This window comes from Rhinolophus sinicus, linkage group LG06, assembly GCF_036562045.2.
Source record: "Rhinolophus sinicus isolate RSC01 linkage group LG06, ASM3656204v1, whole genome shotgun sequence".
In the NCBI taxonomy this organism is placed as follows: Eukaryota; Metazoa; Chordata; class Mammalia; order Chiroptera; family Rhinolophidae; genus Rhinolophus; species Rhinolophus sinicus.
Genome location: NC_133756.1, coordinates 8,328,707 through 8,346,798, shown reverse-complemented (window position 1 = coordinate 8,346,798; position 18,092 = coordinate 8,328,707). Strand labels below are relative to the sequence as shown.

The following is an 18,092-nucleotide window of genomic DNA, read 5'->3' as shown; positions in this document are numbered from 1 at the left end:
CCCTTTTGCTGTTCCTGTCATAAACTACAGCTTTATACATGTGTGCCCATCAACATAGATTTATAATGATTGTTTTATGCAGTTACCTTTGAAACCAGATAGAAGACAAAAGCAATTGATACCACAAAATACATTAATACTGTCTTTTCTATTTAACTATGTAGTTACCTTCATAGGTGCTCTTTACTTTTCGTTAATTTGAGTTATTGTCTAGCATTCTTCTATTTCAACCTGAAGGACTGTAGGCCAGTTCTACTAGTAATAACTTTTTTTTTTTTTAATCTGGGAATCTTAATTTCTCCTTCATTTTTGAAGAGTGGATTTACTGGATATAGAATTCTTGGCCGACAGATTTTTTTCTTACAGCATTTTGAATGTATCCTCCCACTGCCTTCTGGACTTCATGGTTTCTGTTAATCTTATTGAGGATCCCTAGTGATGTCACTTCTCTCTGCTGGTTTTAACATTCTCTCTTTGTCTTTTGTCTTTTGAAAGTTTGCTTATGATGTGGTGGATCTCTTTGAGTTTATTCTGTTTGGAGCTCATTGACCTTGGATGTATAGATTGTTTTTCATCAAATTTGGGAAGTTTTCTGTCATTATTTCTTCAGATATTCTTCCTGTCTCTTCCTCTCCGCTCCTTCCAGGACTCCAGGTCTGCTTGGTGTACCTCACAGGTCTCTGTAGGTTTGCTTATTCTTCTTCCTTCCTTCTTTCTGTTCCTCAGGCTGGATATAATCTCAACTGACCTATCTTCAAACAATTCAAATCTACTGTTGAGTCAGCCCCTCCAGTGAATTTTAAATTCAGTTATTATACTTTTCAACTCCTGAATTTCTATTTTATCCCCTTTTATAATTTATATCTCTTCGCTGATATTCTCTATTTGGTAAGACATCACAACAGCCACCCCAGAAACCCCCATCCCACTTATTTAGTGCTTAATATGCTGTGCGAAGTGTATGATGATCTATGTGTCACATTTGCTGTCTATCTCTCCTGCTACGAGCGATCTGCTCAAGGGTGTATCGCAGCAGGAGCTATGGGGCGGGGGACACAGGTAGGAATGCAGGTGGGGACACAGATGGGAGCGCAGGTGGGGGCACAGGTGCAATTTTAGGTACAGCACAGGTGAGGGATGTGGCTGTTTAGGCCAGAGAGGTATAATCAGGGTCTACAGGTGACATCCAGTCACCTCCCCCTTCCCCACCTACAGAAGCGGATGCAACAGATCATGGTCCACTGCTTCCTGGCCGTCAAGTCCAAGCTGGAGTGCAAGCTGGGCTACTTTGACCTCATTGGCTGTGACTTCTTGATTGATGAGGACTTCAAGGTGCTGTTGAGGCATCGCAGGGCGGTGGGGCCTGGTCGGCAGGGGACTCCGTATACACCCTGACCACCCAGGCAGACCCCTTGGGGTGGACTCTGCAGTCAGACATCTCCAAGCCCTGGGGGGTGGGGGTGTCCATAAGGCTTCGCTTCTCCTGCAGCTAGGGCCAGACCCTCAGACCCTTGGCGTCTCGGCCTCTTGTGCAAATGTGGGATGTGAGGCCATAGAAAAGAAGCCCCCTGCCCAGGGTCACCTGGCCTAACAGGGACCTCAGCCTCCTACTGGCCAAGTGGTGGGTGGGGAAGGATGCTAACCAGTGTCCGGCCCAGGTGTGGCTGCTGGAGATGAACTCCAACCCTGCCCTGCACACCAACTGTGAGGTCCTGAAGGAGGTGATTCCGGCGGTGGTGGTGGAGACACTGGGTGAGGCCCCTGCACTGCCCCCCTGCCTGCCCAGCCTTAGATCTGCCATCCCACCTTGTCCCACCACTACCCCCTTCAGACGCCCACAAATCTAGCTCTCCAGCACCTGAAGGGTCTTCATGGCAACCCCACCCTCAGTCCTGGCCTCCCCCCTGAGGCAGGTGCCCACCCCTCATCATTTCCTCACTTCTTCCTCTGCCCCTGCCAGCCCCTGCCAGTGCCCCCAACTCACCCACTTCCACTCCTATCCCCAGACCTGGCGCTTGAGACTTTCCAGAAGAGCTTGCGTAGCCAGAAGATGCTGCCACTGCTGTCGCAGCGACGCTTCGTGCTGTTACACAATGGCGAGGCAGATGTGTGGCCGTGCCTGGCGGGCTCCCGTAATGTCCCCCGCCTGCCGCCAACCCGGCCAGTCCGCGAATCCAGGTCTCCCGAGTCACCTTTGCTCCACGCAGCCCACAGACCAGGCGCGCGCAGGCCCACATCACCCCGGGGCCCCAGTGGTGCACCCGGGTGGGCCCGCTCTATGCAGGGACGCCCCAGGCCACCTGGCCCAGACGGTGCCCAGGGCAGCGAGCCTGAGACCGGGGACACTGAGCAGCCGCGAGAGGGCAGCAGTGACCCGGCGCGGGTGCCTTCCTCGGGACAAGCGGAGGGGGACCACCGCAAGGAGCGCAAGAGCATGGGCCACCATGGCTACTAGTGGCCAGCCACCAGAGCCCTCTCTGGGACCCATAAAGGCTACTTTGTTACAGATGCAGCCTCCACAGCTGGTCAGGTGGGCCTGCCGCCTGGAACGCTTCGCTGGGGTTTCCGTGGACCCTGACGCCCTTCCCTTGGCCCCACCTGTCTCCTCCTCTGCTAGGACCTGTCCTTGGGAGGAATATAGGATTGACGGATGGGGTGGGTCTGTCTGTAGGACGGGGAGATGAGCCCCTTACTCTGGAGGCTGCCTCCATCGTGGGAAGCCACCCACTCCTGGGTTCCCTGTGTCCCTCATCGACTGGACCCTCCTGCAGTGTCACCACCCACATGCCCCTACCATTTGGCTCTGAGATCCCCAGAAAAGGCGTCTGGTATCCCCATGGATCCCCAAAGGAGGGCTGCCTCAACTCCAGATTGTTCCTCAGACTCCCCAGGCCTTCCCTCCACTTCCATCTCAGGCACAGCTCCTGTCAGGGCCTTCCGGGCACCAGGGCCCTGTGCCCTGCACCCCGCACCGTCCTGATGGCCTGAGCTTCCCAGCAGGCCAGGTCCTACAGAGGCCCGGAGGACCTAGGCCAAGAGTGACAAGCACACAAACCAGCACCAGCCTCACCCTGCCCATTCCCTATCTGGCCTCAGCACCAGCTCCCCACAGGGCCATGCCCAAGGTTTCGGGGTGACTCGGAGCATCAGATGTGCCCAGGTGTCCAGGGCCAGCCATGTCTCACACTCTACCCCTGCCCCCCAGCCACCCGTCACCCACCCCAGTCCAAAGCCAGGGTCCATCAGCTTCCACATCCTCCCCCTCACGTGCCTGGCCTCACCTCTCCCAATGGACACTGCCAAGTCACAGATGCTCTGACCCGAATCCACCCCAGACATCAGTGGGCTCTGCCACAGGTGGGAGAGGCTGCTGGGTCCCCTTCTGTGCTCCGCGTTGGAGCTGGCGGGACCGAGAGTCTCCAGTAGCCCTCCCCGCTGGCCACGCCACGGCTCCAGCCGAAAGGCAGCTCCATTCCTAGGGATGCACCGCCAGAGGGCGCCATGCACAGCTGTGTCTCCGCCTGCCCACTAAAGGGGTGCGTCCAAGGAGAGGAAGAGGGGAACTGGTGCTCAGAGGTACAGTGAGTCCCCCAGGTCACAAAGCCAGTGAGGGACGCAGAGCCTGGGGTCTGACCTGTCCAGTCACAGCCTGTCCGCCCCACTGTACCCACTGCTCCCCCTCATCCTGCTGCTGAGGACTAGAGTGTGCAGTGCCCACTGTGTGACCAGGGTCCAAGAACACTGAGTCCCCTCCCAGCATGTCAGCATGTCTGGTGGTCTCTGTGAGGGGCCAGGCTCACGACTGCCTGCTCTGCAGCCCAGCCGGCCAGCTCTGTCCCCCTGAGGCCAGGGCAGAGTGAAGACCAGCCTGCGTCAGGAGGAGGTGGCCTCCTGGATGGGCTGAGTGCACCAGGTCTTTGTAAAACCCACACCTGAGCCTCCAGCATCAGGGCCACATTCACTGCTGGCCTCCAGACCACACCATCTCAGCGCCACCTGCTGAACCCACCCATGGGGCCTCTGTACCCCACGCCTCAGTCACAGGCCTCTCCCACCCCTTCCTCACGTCCCACCCACCCTGTGAGTGTCTGCCGTCAGGTCCTCTGCCACATGCTGTCTCATGATTCACAATGTGACCTGCGGTGGCATCAGTGCTATCCCAGAATACTCCAGCCTCCCCGGGTTGAGCCAGCCTGTGGATGTGGGGCTCACAGAAGTGGCCTGCTGACTCAATTATCCTTGGATCCCGAGTGAGTGCAATGACCCACGGGGACCTGCAATGTGACAAGAAGTGCATGTTGGCAGAGTGGCCTGCTCCATCCTGACTGAACCCCTGTTCTAGGACTCCCCCAAAAGCCTGGACTATCTGCTGCTCTTGGGTCCCTGGTGCCCCAACGGCCTGAATGTCAATAAATGGGATTTGTTTGCTCCCAGAGGTGATGGCCACACCCATGCCCCCCATCTAAGGCCTCCCCGGTCCCCCCTAGCCCACATTCAGGCTCCAAGCCTTAAGGACCCAGGGAGAGGAGGGCAAGAAATAGAGTCTGGGGTGCTGTGTACTAGGGGGCTCCTGGACATCTGGACGTAGGAGGTGTGCCCCAATATTCAAACGATATGGTGGGCAGCAGGCACAGCAGAGGCGGCCGGGACCCCTGCAGCAGGGAAGGAGGGGCCTCAGTGCCTAGGACAGGGCTGCCCAGCACTGCGGCCAGACTCTGTAATCCAAGGTGGAAGCTGAGTGTCTCCCCCACCCCCCCACACTCCTTTCTTTCCTCCTCTTCCCTCCAGTGGTCAAGCTGGTAGGTGCGGACTCAAGCAGGGCCTTCCACCTGCAGGTCTGGGGAGTCAAGCTGCCCTTGCTTCTGACCCAGGCACTGCCCCGGGGCCCGCCCTACCTGCAGCCTTCCCCTTGAGGACTGCACAGCACATGCCACCACCCTACACCCACTGGGGCTCCCTCAGCCCCCGACAGACAGCCCCGGGCCTGCTGAGTGCCTTCCCGCAGCCAAAGAGAGCCATGGAGCCCCCAGCACTCAGAAGCACCCCCAGCCCCTGCTCCCTGGAATGTGTCTCTGAGAAAAGGGTCTGCAGCGGCCCAGGCCTGAGTCACAGCCTCTGGAAAGGAACGCAACTCCAGAAAGTTCCTAGAGAGATGAGATGCCTGGGGCGGGGTGGGGGAGGTCTGCCTCTCCACTGCACCCCAGGCACAACCACTTCTGGAGGGGGTGGTCTATGGCCCTGAAAGCTGCCACGGGGGCTGAAGGAGCAGCCCCCTCCAGGGGAGAACCCTTTCCTGACCTCAGCCCAGCTTGAGGGTGAGGGCTGTGTTCGGGATGCACCATGGGGGAGGGGGGCAGGAAAGATGGCCCAGGTCCTTATCAGGGCCCACGAGTGGCCATGCCTGGCGTTGGGGCCCATCTGATCAATGGACACCCCTCGCAGTCCCCTGCAGCACCCTAGGACTGGGGCTGGCCAGGGCTGGTGTCCAGCTCTGTCTAGGATGGCTCTCCTCCCTGCCCATCGTGGGTCTCTGTGCAGCTGGCGGGGGGTGGGGGGTGGGGGGGTGGAGGAGCCCTCCCTGGCTGAGTCCAGCCTTCAGTAAAAGGAAGGGCAGGGACTTTTTCCAGCAGCTGAGGGGTGGGGAGCTGCTGTGGTCAGAAGCACTTCTGGGAACAAAGGGTGGCATCTGGATCTTTATCTGAGGCTGACCTCCAACCCCGGGGGAGGGGCTGTGGTTTTCCGGAACAGCTGGAGAGCTGCTCCTGCAGATGGGGGTTCCCAGGGTGGACAGTCTCACCTTAAGGTCTCCACTGGGGCTTGGTGGCCCGGGAGGTCATACCAGTCTCTGCAGGTGGGTACATACCTGCCCCCATCCCAGGAAGCTGGGCTGAGTGGGAGGGGGAAGGGAGCCCCTCAGCAGCACCTTATCTCAACACCAAGCTCCCCATCCCCCTTTCCCCACAGGCCAGCACCTGGTCTCCTCAGCGCCCTGCCCCGGGCACTGCCACCCATTACCACCCATGTTTCCCGGCTTAAACCCCAGTGCAACTTCCACAAACTCCTGCCCTGGGGTCCCCACCTGACCCTCGCGCTTCGCCGGCGCCCCAGGCCCTTTCCATGGCAGAGTGAACTGGGGCACTGCAGAGCCAGGCTGAGCTTGCGAATCCAGGGTTCCTGAGGCCTGGAGGAAGCTGCCTGGGCAGGGACATGAGCCCTGGGTGAGGGCGGGAGTGGGCCAATGGACCTACGGTGACCACCATGTGGGGGCTCTGTCCTCCGGGGGTGGGGGTGTGAAGGGGAGGGGGGTACTGCTTCCACAATGACTCCCCTGCGCCCTCCCAAAGCCCTGAGCTCCCTAGGTCAGGCCTCTCCCTCCCAGACAGACCCCCAAGCCTGGTCTGGACTCCCCTTCCCACTCTGCGAATCCACCCCCAGAATCCCCCACCTCGTTCTGCGTCAGCCTGCCGCCCCCATGCTGACGTCAGGGTGCCTCGGGGCCCCATGCTGGCCGCCCACGAGGAGTTTCCACGCTGAGTCAGTCATGCCGTGTCATCAGCAGGGCCCCTTGGGACTTGGGCGTGGGCTGGCCACAGGTGATTTCTCCGGAAGGTCCAGAGACAACCTGACTCCCCGGCCCCTCCCAGGGCTGTTGAGCCAGGCTGGGGACCCCTTCTCCACAGGGCAGCCTAAGGGAACCGCTGGGGTGGGGGCTGCTCCTTCAGCCAGGACAGCTGTGAGCAGCTGGGTGCCCTCCGCCATGGGTGGAGCTGTGAAGTGACCCAGGTGACCAAAGCAAGCACAAGCACAAGGAGAGCTGGCTCCCCAGAGGAAAATGGGTGAGGGGGTGGTAGGGCAGGAGACCTGGCCTGGAGACAGAGGAGCACCCATGGTGTGGCAGGCAGGTCCCAGATCTGTCCCCTGAAGGCTGTCCCAGAACTGCCGACATCTTGGCCAGTGCTGTCCAGCCCCATCTCCACGGACGTCCAGCTACCCGCCCCCACCCCCGCATTTTCTTATCAGCTCATTCAGCTGCACCCTCACCCAACTTGGGCTCCGCAGGGGTGCCCAGAGCCTGGGACCCAACGGGCACAGAGAAATTGCCCAAATATCTTTATTTCTCACGGGAGCAAAGTCACGAGGAATTGTCCCCGCCCTTCTTCCAGGGGCAGAACTGGGCTGTGCTGTGCTGGGGTGGAGCTTGGGTCTGATGATGTCCCTGGGTGAGACGCACCTAGAGCCCCTCTCTCCTCCACCTACCTACTGTGAGCATGCCCAGGGGACTGGGTGTCGTTGAGGACCCATGAGTCATGGGGCTCTACTGGGCAGCATGCAGGTGGGAAGGGAGGGCATGGGGGAGGCTGGAGCATTGGGGCTGCAGGCAAGTGGCCAGGTGTGCTAGCACCTGGAGGGCGCTGCTGCTGAGACGGGTCCCCACTGGCCCGCCTGCCACACCCTGGACTACTGTGCCAAAGAGTCCTTATCAGACCTCCCCAGGTGTCAGCCTTTCCCAGAGACTGGCAGGGTACTGCTCACCTCTGCTGAGCAGGACCCCAGAACCATGCCCCAGGAGACGGTTCCTGGGAAGTGGAAGCCAGTGGCAGGGTTTGGAGAGACCGAGGCCAAAGATAAGCTGCTCTGAGACTGTCCCAGGCCACCAGGAATTGCTGGGCGTAGACACTGACCTCACCCCGGACTTTGGGCCCAAGTGACAAAAAGGCAGGCACCACACGGGGGCCAGGCTGTGTGACTGGCCCAGAACCCCGAGTCCAGAGCGTTGGTGGCCCAGAAACCAGACACAGCCCGAGGACCCAGCTGTCCTAGCGAGTGCCAGTCAGGCCGCCAGGGGCAGAGGGTGGACAGGGCAGCAGAGGCACAGCACTCTCCTCCAGGAAGCCTGCCGAGCCCCGGGGTCCCTGCTGAGCGCTTGTGCCCAGGACTTCTGCTCTGCGAGGGGCTGTGGGCGCTGGTGGGGGAGGCCCTGGTGCCTCATGTCCCTGCCTCCCCCAGCACACATCCACTCGGTCACTGGACAAGTGTTTATTGAGCACTGCCTGCAGCCAGGTCCTGTGCTGGGCATGGCCTCCTGTCCTGGGAACCAGGGGCCCACAGACCCCACCCCAGCAGGGCCGGCAAGGGAGGGAGGCAGCCCCTGCTGAGTCTCTATCTCCCATGGACCGGCCACAGCTGCTGCCTCTTCTGCATGGTCTGGGGAAATCGTCACTATCAGCATCCCCACCTACTTCCGCCGTTGAGGGGAGCAGGGCCGGGCCAGATTGGGGGGCCCTCAGTAGGTTGCAGAGCCCCTGCCCCCAAGGGTCAGCCCTGGGCAAGTTTCTGGCTTGGGGTCCACTGTGCCAGAAAGTGGAGAGGCGTCACACCCACAGGTCCCCCAGCCGACCCTTGTCTTCTGACATCCGCTCCCCTCGCTCCTCCTCAGGGAATGGGCAGCTGCAGGCGTCCTCAGCTGGCGGCGGGGCCTCCAGCAGTAGCTGGGTCTCTGCAGAGGGGCTGTGGTCAGCCAAGGGCAAGGGGCCTGTGGGGGGCCTCCCCCACCCCAGGGCACAACTGACCTGGGGGTCCCACTCGCTGCCTCCTCAGCTGCCAGATGTGCAGGCTGAGCTGGGCCACGCTCAGGACCAGGACGCAGGCAGCCACGGCGAGCAGGATGATGGTCAGCCAGCAGTGGTGTGGCTCAGCGGGCGGCAGCCCCCGGTCACACACAGCGTCATGCGTCTTGTTCCCAGGGAACATGGTGCGGAAGCCAGCCTGGGAGCATCTGGGGCACACGGACAGAGCGCCCGTCAACCCCTCCGAGCGGCTGCTGTCGGAGCTTTTAGGGGTCACTGAGCCAGGAGGCACAGGACAGGCCCCTCCCTCAGAGCTGCCTGAAGGCCCCAACAGGACTCACTTTGCCCAGGGTTTACAGCGGCCCTCGCGGCCCCCAGAGAAGGTCCCCACGGCACAATCCACACACTCGAAGCCGAATTTGAATTTTCCTGGAGACAGAGGGACAGACAGATGGACAGGCATCCATTGAACAGAGGCCTCTGATACCCATAGGACAGTGCCCTGTGTGCCCATTCCAGGGCAGGCATCTTGGGGGAGGCCGCCTTGGAGGGGCTCAGAGGCTGTGCGTTGGGCTGAGTGGAGGTTGGGGGGGTTGGGCACCTGTGGAGGAGAGCAGTGTGGGGTGGGGCCAGAGGGGACAGGAGGAGCCTGTCTGCTTGGGGCTGGGGTCTCAGGGGGGGAAGCAGAGGCTGCGAGAGCCAGGCTGGGCAGGCCTTCCAGGAGGCTGGAGGACAGGCGGCCAGTCAGGGTCCTGGAGAGAGGGGCTGAGGCTGGCACCCAGGTGACCCTAGGCTCTGCCCTCGTCCAAACTGTCAGCGCTCCTGCAGCCCATCTCCTCAGGTACACAGGCCCCCGGAGGATTTGAGCTGCTCCTTCCAAAAAGGGGGTTGGCCTGATGGGGCTCAGGGGCAGGAGCACCTCATGCAGATGGTCGGCTGGTGCAGGGCCTGAGGGCCGACAGCCTTGGGCACTCCCTGGACACCCCACCGTTCCTCACAGTCAGCTCTGAGGGGCACAAGTACCCTCCAGCTGACAGAGGGGAGGGCTTGCCAGAGTGTGCCCACAGGGGGCTGTGGCACTGAGCAGCACAGTGGCCCCCCGACCTGGGCTTTGCAGGACCCAGGACACTGGTGCCACCTGCCCAGAAGACAGGTCTGTACCCTCACACTAGTGAGCTTCCTTCCTCCCACAGGCCACTGACCGCTCGTCTGTCCCCATGAGCTCTGACTCAGCCCAGTTAACCACCTTGGCCTGCTCTGGCTGAAGCTGCCAGCGACCTGACTTACCATAAGCCCGCACCTCCTGGCCGGGCTTGCAATCGTGATGCTTGCAAGTCTGGCACTGGGGGTCTCCACAGTGGTACTCAGGCTGGACACATGTGCAGTTCCCAGGACAGACTTCGCCTGGGCAGGAGACAAGCCATCCCTCTCAGCAGGTGGGTCAAGCTCTCCCTCCCCAGGGTTCCCCCACCCTCCAGTTCTCCATGGAAAACGGGAGGTCAGGGCCTGGCAGCCCACAGCACCTCCTCAGCCCCAGGGGGCCCAGGACCCTTGCTTGGCCCATCTGTGTCCCTCCCTCCTAAATACCCAGTGCCCTGAAACTGCTCCCACCCAGGGTGGCTGTAACTCAGCCTGTGACCAGGAGCTGTCTGTGCTGGACAAGGGAGTAGACTGGGGGACCTCCCACTCCCTGCATCGCCCCCCAGCTGCCAGGCCCTTGAGGCAGCCTGCCTATCCGCTCCTGGTCCCACCTCCCAGGACCCAGCAAGGTGACACTCTAGGGTGTTTTCCCTTGGATAGTTGTCCCCAAACAGGCACCTTCCACCTGCCCCTCACCCACAGCTGCAGGTTAGAGGCAGAGGGCGGGGCAGAAAGAGCAGCTGCGATCCCAAACTGGGCAGGAAGTGGTCTGCGTGATGGCCAAGGGCTCACTACCCACTCAGTAGGAATCCGGACAGCCTTTCTCCTCGTGGGGACCCCAGACCTGTCTCGGGGAGGCTTCCGCACCCCTCGCCCTTGGTCCCAGCCTGGCTTGAGCTGGGAGCGCTTCCAATTCCCAGGGTTTTGCGCTGGGGCCGAGAGCTCTGGACTCGGAAAGTTTGCTCGCCGCTCAGCCGCGGTCAGCTCTGCACACGCAGAGGGGGCGCCGTCCTCTGCGCTCAGAGACGCACTCCACGCGCGTGCCTTACCCGAGGCGCACGAGACGCAGCAGCGCGCGTCGTTTCCGATCCCACGCAGAAGGCGGCCGGGGCCGCAGCTCGGGCCCCCGGTGGGTCGCTGGCCCAGGCCGACAGCACAGATCAACGCGACGCCGTACAGGGCCGCCCGTGCACCGGTTGCCTCCATGGCACCCGTAGCCCAGGAGAGCTCCGAGACTTTGAGGCCCCGCCCTGCTCCCTCCTGACACGCCCAGACTCCTGCTCGCTGCTCCGCTAGTTCAGAGGATTACTACCATTGGCCCCCAACACGCAGCCACTCCAAATTCAGGGGGCAGACAAGCGCAGAGGGGCTGGGGGCAGTGAAACTCCCCCGTGACGATCAGGTGGCTATGTGTCACTGCGGCTGTGCAAGCCACAGAATGCACAGCGCTGATGACCCTAATGCAAGGGGCCTCTGGGTGTGATGACGTGTCAGTGCAGGTCCGGTCAGTTATATGTAACACGTGCATCCTCTGTGGGGCGCTGACAGGCAGGCTGTGCGTGGGACGGAGGAGGGGTGGGGGGACATGGGAAATCCCTGTGCCTTCCCCTCAATTTTGCTGTGAACCTAAAACTACTCTGAAAAATAAAGTCTATTAAAAAAAAAATTCAGTGCAGCTCAGCAGACCTCAAGAGGTGGGGTCCCATACCAGCTTCTGGACAGTGACACACACACCCCCTCCGGAGTCCAGGAGACCCACATGTGGGAGTAATCTGGGGGCCGGGCCTTGAGGTAGGCGGAGGGGTATGAAATGCAAAACCTGCAGCCAGATCTGAGCAGAAGTCACCTAGGACTGTTCCCACGCTGTGCCCCCTTGACTGCTGGCTGAACCCCCTCCCACTTCCAGGGTCTTTGAAAGCTTTCCTCGGATTCCCAGAGGGAGTGGGGTGAGGCCTCCATCCTCAGAGCTGCCCGGGCATGGCTGTGCCCACCAGACATCCACTCAGAGCTCAGCACCCAGCAGCATGGGAGCCTCCTTGGGAGCCCCACTTTCTGGGGATTAGAATGAGCCCCCCTCCACTTTCCAAGGATCAGGAAGAGCCTTCTCCCCTGACTTGGCCAGCCAGTCCTGGCGGGGCACCAGCAGCATAGGATCCCCCCAAACACACACACACCTATGGGGACCAGCCATGCAGACACTGGCCCATAGCTTAGTGCCAACACAGGGATTTGGAGGGGCGTGGAGGGCTGGTGAAGAGAGGCCAGGACATTAAGAGTACCTCCAGTAGCTGCAGCTCGCACAGAGGAGGCCTGCACAGATTGCAGCCCAGACCCTCTGGACCGACCTAGTCATCCTGAACTGTGTGGAAGGCCAGCCCCAACAGAGCTCTCCAACCACGGAGAGTAGCTTCCGCCTCCCCTTGAGACTGTCCCTGGTGGCACTGCAGGGTTCTGCAGCTCCACCTCTTTCAGGCAGCCTGCCTGGCTTGCTTGGCCCTCTTCCCAGCCCTCCAGTTAAGGCTTGGCTGATGAAGCCTCCTGGGAATGCTGGAGGATGGGCAGTGGGGTGTTGGGGATGTGACTGGGGAGCGCCCACAGGCTGGAGGTGTGCCAGTTGTGATGGGGGCAGACCCAGGAGACCTGGTTCACACCCCTCTGAGGCCTGCGTGGGGCAGCTGTCCCTTTTCTGAGGGAAATGACAGGAATTAGCAATTTGTGATTCAACTCCTGTTCTCAAGTCCCAAGATGTACAAGGTCATCCTCAGAGAGGGGTCCCTCAAGGAGCTGTGGCTCCCGGCTGCCAGATGCTCAGAGCAAGGTGGGACCGGCGGGGCCCGAGAGGCTTCTGTTCCTAGTGGGGATATAGGACTGAGGACTGAGACAGAAAGGGAGGCCATCTGGCCGTACCTGGACACCAGGTCAAGGTGCTCTGAGTGGAGAATCGGGCAGGTGTGGACCTTCTGCCACTGCTCGTTTGAAAGGCGTGACAGGCCACTTCTGTGCCAGCACAGGGTTACTCAGTTCTGGAAAGCACCCACTGTCCTGTGGCCCAGGAACATATGATAACCCCTACAGGTATGCTTGTCAGACTATGTTGTGTGTCATTTGGTCCTGGAAGCAGAGACAGTTAGAACCTCCTGGAAATAGTTTATGGGGGAGGGGTGAAGGTGGCAGGGGAGGAAACTGGGCTGCACAGGAGGAGCTATGGGCAGAAAATGTGTACTGGAGAAGTGGGGGTCGAGCTGGGCTGTCCCCCCCGCCAGTGACTGCACCTGCAGCCCCATAGAAATTACAGGGCAGGTCACATGGCCATGCAGATGGTGAGCGACGCCTTAAAAAGGCGAGACTAACACAGAAAATGTCAGTGCCGTGGGCCCCTTCCTGCTGTGGCCCCTTCCTGCTGTGGGCCCTGCGGAAGGCACCTCCTGAGGTGGTGGTTTCTATTATGGGTGGTGGGGTGCAGGACGATTGTTATCTGCTTGTCTGTACTTTCCTGTACTATCTGTATTTTGTGAGCAGCTTGTTTATTTCCCTTCATTTACTTCAACTTACACAGGTGCTCACAGCAGCAAGCGTCCCCCACCAGGGAGGCCAGCATTAGCTGACACCCCATGGGGCCAGGTGGGAGCCCTGGGGGCCCGGGAGGAGGCCGGTGTGGGGAGGGGCAGCGGGGGCATGCTGAGTGGGGGCTTATGGGGCCCGTGGTGGTGCGCAGCTGGACACCCAGGCCTGAGACTCAGGCAGAGCCTGGAGTGGAGAAAGTCGGGATTTTCAGCAGAATCGGGCAAGGGGCAGGAGGCAGTGCAGAAGCTCAGAGGAGGTGATGACCTTTAGCCCCTTCATCTGTCCAGTGTAGAGATGGAGCAGCAGGCTGGGGGCAAGAGGGTCCTGACTGGGGCGAGAGCGTCCCTACAACCTTCAATCTTCCAAACGCCAAGGCCCAGGCCCCTTCTTCAGGTCCCACAGCCTCTGTGCTGCTCTGGGGACCACCTGGGGGCCACCATTCCCACCTCAGAGGTAATCATGTTGTTTCCTCCTCCGTGGGAACACAGTGAGCACCTGCCGATGGAGGGACCATGGTTCCTTCCTTTGCAGCAAGCGGTTCCAGGGACAGGGTCAGAGGTTTGAGGCGAGGGGTGCTGGACGGCCTCTGGGGTGACTTTGTGGAGAGAGCTGGCCTGGGAGGGGGGTCTTCCCACTGCATACTGTCGGCCTGGGGTCTTCGGGTGCCCGCACAGAAGGCAAGTCCTGGTCAGTGGGCCTGGTGGCTTGGCCGAGGGAGCTGGAGGGGGTGGGCAGGGAGGGCGAGCGGCTGGGAGAGAAGGTGCGCGAGCTAGAGCGTGCAGTGAGACCCCATGCATCTCATGGTCTTTGTTTTTGATTCCTGGTAGCTCTTAAATGTGTGACAAACACCGAGGGCGGCCCCACGCGTCTGCCAGGTTGTGGTTTCACTCACGTTGGCTGATTACACACAGAGTCGTCAGTGTTTCCACGGCTGGATCCGGGCTTCCTGTGCACCGTCAGCCTTCAGTTCAGTTGAGCATTTTAATGGAGGTGTGTGCACAGGGGGCAGGTGAGGGGCAGTAACCTGTGTTCCCAGGAGGACGCTGGCACGGCCCCCTGGACCTGGGACCGCAAGCTAGTCCATTGCACACAGAGGGGACCGCCCCTCGGTGATGCCAGCCAGCTGTCTGAACACGCTGCTGCTGCTGGACTCTCGGGTTCCCACCTTGGGACCTTTGTGTTGGACCCCACCAGGCACCTCCAGGTTCCCAGAGTGGCATTTGATGCCCCACCTGCAGGACTTGGGAGTGTGGCCGCCCATGACCAGGACCGCTGGTGGTGCTTGGCCCTGGGCACCCGGAGGGCACAAAATGGCCTTGGGGATTTGGGGGCCCTGCAGGCAGCCGGTGGTCCTGAGTCACCACATAGTCAGGTCCAACAGGCGGAAATTTTGAGGGGCCAGGAAGAAGAGGGGGTGACCCCATGCTCTCTTCTCAGAGGGGCACAGATGAGGGGATGTCCTCGATGTCTCCTTTGGGGCCAGGGCCTTGGTTCCCCACCTGCTCCATTAGCACCTCCCCCAGGATCCCAGCCTGACACCCTCGGGCCGTGGGCCTCGCTGGTCGGTCTGCTGGGCGGTGTTTAGGACCTCATTGGAGCCGCGTTGTCTGACCCTCCAGGATGTTTGTTTTGCTTCTAAGTGCCCCTCACAGGGACTGGGATGTGTCTAGAGAATGGGAGGACAGCGCCCGGAGTCTGAGTGGTCCCCTGAACCCCTGCCCCACACCCTGCCTTAGACCCTCCGTGAATGTGTGGCCCCCAGCCCACTGGCACCAGTCAGAGACTCCCATTAGCCAACACAGTTTATTGGGGGTACCACCCTGGGTGGGGAGTATGCACAGCATACATAGCTGAGCCCAAGGTGCCAGCCCAGGAGCACCTACAACGGTGCAGGGCGGGTGACAGGGCAATGAGGTGACAGGGTGCAGCGTCTGCACCTGGGGGCACCCCACTACCCTCCCATCCCAGCGACACCGCTCAGATCTTGGCCAGGGTGCAGTGGGCGTCAGCGTGCTCCTCTTGGATGGGGGTCCGGAAGCTGTCTCCCCCTGGGGAGGAGGAAAGAGTGAGTGGTGGGAGGGAAGTGGGGCCTTGGCTCTTGGGCAGGGGGTGGCTGGGGACAGCAGGCACTCACCGGGGGACTTGGTGGCAGCGGGCAGCAGCCTGCAGACCTTGCAGTGCAGGAGCAGGATCAGTGCGGCTGCCACGGGGCCAAGCAGCCCCAGGCCCAGGCCCAGGCCCAGGACGGCGGCCAGCTCTGGGCCTGCAACAAGGGGCCTGCTGAAGTGGAGTCCAACCGAGGAAGGGGTCCACTGCAGGAAGGAGGGCCCCACGAGACCTGAGGGCAGCTCCATCCCACCTCCACCCCCTTTCTGCTGGGGCGATGACAGGCCCCCTTACCCTTCGGGGGCTCTGTGGAGGGAGTCGAGGGCGCCTGTGAGGTCCTGGGCCAGGCGGTGGTGGGCTGGGCTGTGGGGGGCCGGGCTGTAGGGGGCCGGGCTGGGGGACCCCGGGTCTCCAAGGGCAGGGTGGAAGGCGGGCGCCTGTTCTCACAGACAGCGTCTGAGCTGTTGGTGGCCGCTCTCAGTGTGCGTTTTCCTGCCAAAGTGCAGCTGAGGGGAGCAGGGGTGTTGATCAGGCCAGGCCCTCCCCTGACTCCTCCCCAGATCCATCAGGTGGGTCCAGAACTGAGACAGGACTGGGGAGAGGTGGGGAGCGAGGGGGTGCCCACTGGGTCAGCTCAGACTCCAGGACAAAGGCAGCTGAGGAGGGGGGCCAGGACCCTGCCAGGGCCCCAACCCTCAGCCCCACCCTGCCGGGGCTCCAAGGCCACGGCTCACCCCATCTCACCTCGTTCACTCTGCACCTTCAACCCCATACCCCTGCCCCCTCCAGGGGAGCCCTACAAGGACAGGGCCTCACACACTCCAGGGTCCTGGGCTGGGGTCCCACAGACTCCTCCCTTCATCCCAAAAGGAAGGCAGGTAGGAGGATGCTGGGCCAGGGCTGAGCAGGGAGCTGACCATTGAAGGGGGAAGGCCAGGAGCTCCCCTAGCCAGTGGCTTCCTGCTTCCTGCCCAGGTCCCTAGCTCCCAGACCCCCAGCTACCCCCTACCCCCCAGCCCTCCAGCCCCAGGACACTCACTTGGTCCAGGGTTTGCAGGCCCGGTTGTTACCGAGGGAGAAGTGTCCTTGTGGGCACGGAGCGCAGTCTACAACAGAGCAGCACAGACTCAGGCCACCTGTGGCCACTGCCCACTGCCGCAGCCGGGCAGTGGGGCTGGGCGCTCACACCACCCCCATGACCTCGGAAGCCCCTCCCTGCCCACATGCCCCCCAGGCCCTGACCGGCGGCATCCACATCTTGGCATGGCTTATGAGGGGAGGGGCTCCGGGCCTGGCCTGGGGTAGGGGTGCTGGGAGGTGACCGGATGTGATGTGCGGGACATGCTTCTTTACGTGGCTCGGGAGGTCCCCAGCTCACCGACTCCATGCTTGTAGCCGCCGCCCTGGGGCTGGGTGCCCGGCCTGCAGTGGCAGACTGTGTCCCGCGTGGCACTGCATTTCCACTTGATTTCGCTCCCACTTCCTGGGGGCACAGTCAATGGGCTGGAGGGCCAGGCTGAGAAGCCACCACCACCTCCCCAGGCCAGCAGCGCCCTCGAAGCCTGGCAGCTTCCGGTTCCCTCTGACTCCTGTACACTGTGTCCCTCCTGGCCCCATGGTCCTGGGGACAGCCCTGTGGGCCTCTGGGTTCCCTTCCCACACTCTGCCAGCCTGCAGCAGGACCCCCATGGCCCCACAGGCCACGTGGCTGACATGTGCTGCACCCCAACTCCACATGGTTGGGGCCCCCCCAGGCAGAGTGAGCCCCACTGTGGTTTGGGGTCTGCCCTGCGGCTGGGGCCCGTGGGCTGTGGCAGGCGCAGGCGGGTGGGGCCGGTGGGTGCTCACTCTGGTTGCACTGGGTGCACGGCTTGCAGGCTTCGTCGTAGTTCACGCCCTCATTGTAGAAGCCGTCCTTGCATGGGATGCAGATGGTATCGTGGTCCTGTGTGCAGCGGCTCTCCATCCAGTAACCTGCGGGGAGGAGGTTCGCAGCTCCTCAGGAGGAAAGCCCTGGCTCCAGGTCACCACCTGTCAGCGAGTCTACTTGTCCCTCGATACCCACACCCCTTCCCCAGCTGCCTGTCCCCATCCCCATGTCCCCATATCTCCTGGTCCCATGTCCCCGCAGGTACCCCTTCCCTATTCCATGGCCAGGCCACTCACCTGGCTGGCACTCGTGACAGCACTTGTTGCCGTTGGGGTAGGTGTCCCCGGCACAGTTCTGCTGGGCCGTGGAGCCCAGCACGAGCCCCAGGAACAGGAGAGCTGCATAGGACGCCCTGGGCGGCTGAGCCCCCACGCACATCCTCGGCTCACGGGCAGGCGATGCAGGAGTCTGGGTTTTTCCTTGCAGGATGTGGCTATAAGGGCTGCGGAAGAAGGGAGGAGGGCGGGAGGAGGACCCACAGATGTCTGGCTCAGCCCTCTCACAAACAGACCGAACGCACTCACCCCCGGCAGGATCAGGCCGTCTCCCAGCCATCTGGTCTGCACCCACCCTGCACACCTGTCTCATCGGGAGGTGGTGTCCCCCTGGCAGCTGAGCTCCCTGGACAGAGTGGTCTGGGGACCCCCCCCACATAGCTTGCTCCTTCTGGGAACCACTCTCCCTGCACAGGGCAGACCCCTCAGGTGAAGTGGAGGGGCCACATTCATGCCATTCTCACCCCTCAGCAAAAGGCGCACAGAGCACAGGGTAAACTGAGGCAGCAC

At 61.6% G+C, this 18,092-nt stretch overlaps 3 protein-coding genes across 4 annotated transcripts in view; 1 reads left to right on the top strand and 2 right to left on the bottom strand.

Annotated features, from left to right (window-relative positions):
* TTLL10 (tubulin tyrosine ligase like 10) overlaps positions 1-4,435 on the top strand; it is a gene marked incomplete at its 5' end in the record, with an annotated part of 46,568 nt that extends 42,133 nt beyond the window's left edge. The window contains 3 exons of the mRNA XM_074334339.1: positions 1,216-1,332; positions 1,659-1,752; positions 2,007-4,435. Coding sequence (XP_074190440.1) covers positions 1,216-1,332; positions 1,659-1,752; positions 2,007-2,455 — 660 coding nt within the window. The remainder of the gene's footprint in view (positions 1-1,215; positions 1,333-1,658; positions 1,753-2,006) is intronic.
* Positions 4,436-8,240: 3,805 nt separating this feature from the next.
* On the bottom strand, positions 8,241-11,058 carry TNFRSF18 (TNF receptor superfamily member 18). Its single transcript, XM_019712023.2, has 5 exons — positions 10,757-11,058; positions 9,855-9,971; positions 8,909-8,996; positions 8,571-8,776; positions 8,241-8,497 (listed from the first exon to the last, which is right to left on the bottom strand). The coding sequence occupies exons 1-5, from the start codon at positions 10,911-10,913 to the stop codon at positions 8,373-8,375; spliced, it is 693 nt and encodes a 230-aa protein (XP_019567582.2). The 5' UTR covers positions 10,914-11,058; the 3' UTR covers positions 8,241-8,372.
* A 3,844-nt stretch (positions 11,059-14,902) lies between these two features.
* TNFRSF4 (TNF receptor superfamily member 4) lies at positions 14,903-17,925 on the bottom strand. 2 transcript variants are annotated; one of them, XM_074334337.1, is made up of 7 exons: positions 17,544-17,925; positions 17,226-17,351; positions 16,756-16,860; positions 16,417-16,483; positions 15,672-15,883; positions 15,406-15,534; positions 14,903-15,309 (listed from the first exon to the last, which is right to left on the bottom strand). In XM_074334337.1, the coding sequence occupies exons 1-7, from the start codon at positions 17,893-17,895 to the stop codon at positions 14,918-14,920; spliced, it is 1,383 nt and encodes a 460-aa protein (XP_074190438.1). In that variant the 5' UTR covers positions 17,896-17,925; the 3' UTR covers positions 14,903-14,917. The 2 variants fall into 2 exon arrangements, with proteins under 2 accessions (XP_074190438.1, XP_019567594.2); XM_019712035.2 differs by having other exon boundaries at positions 15,061-15,319; positions 17,544-17,750.
* Positions 17,926-18,092: the final 167 nt, after the last annotated feature.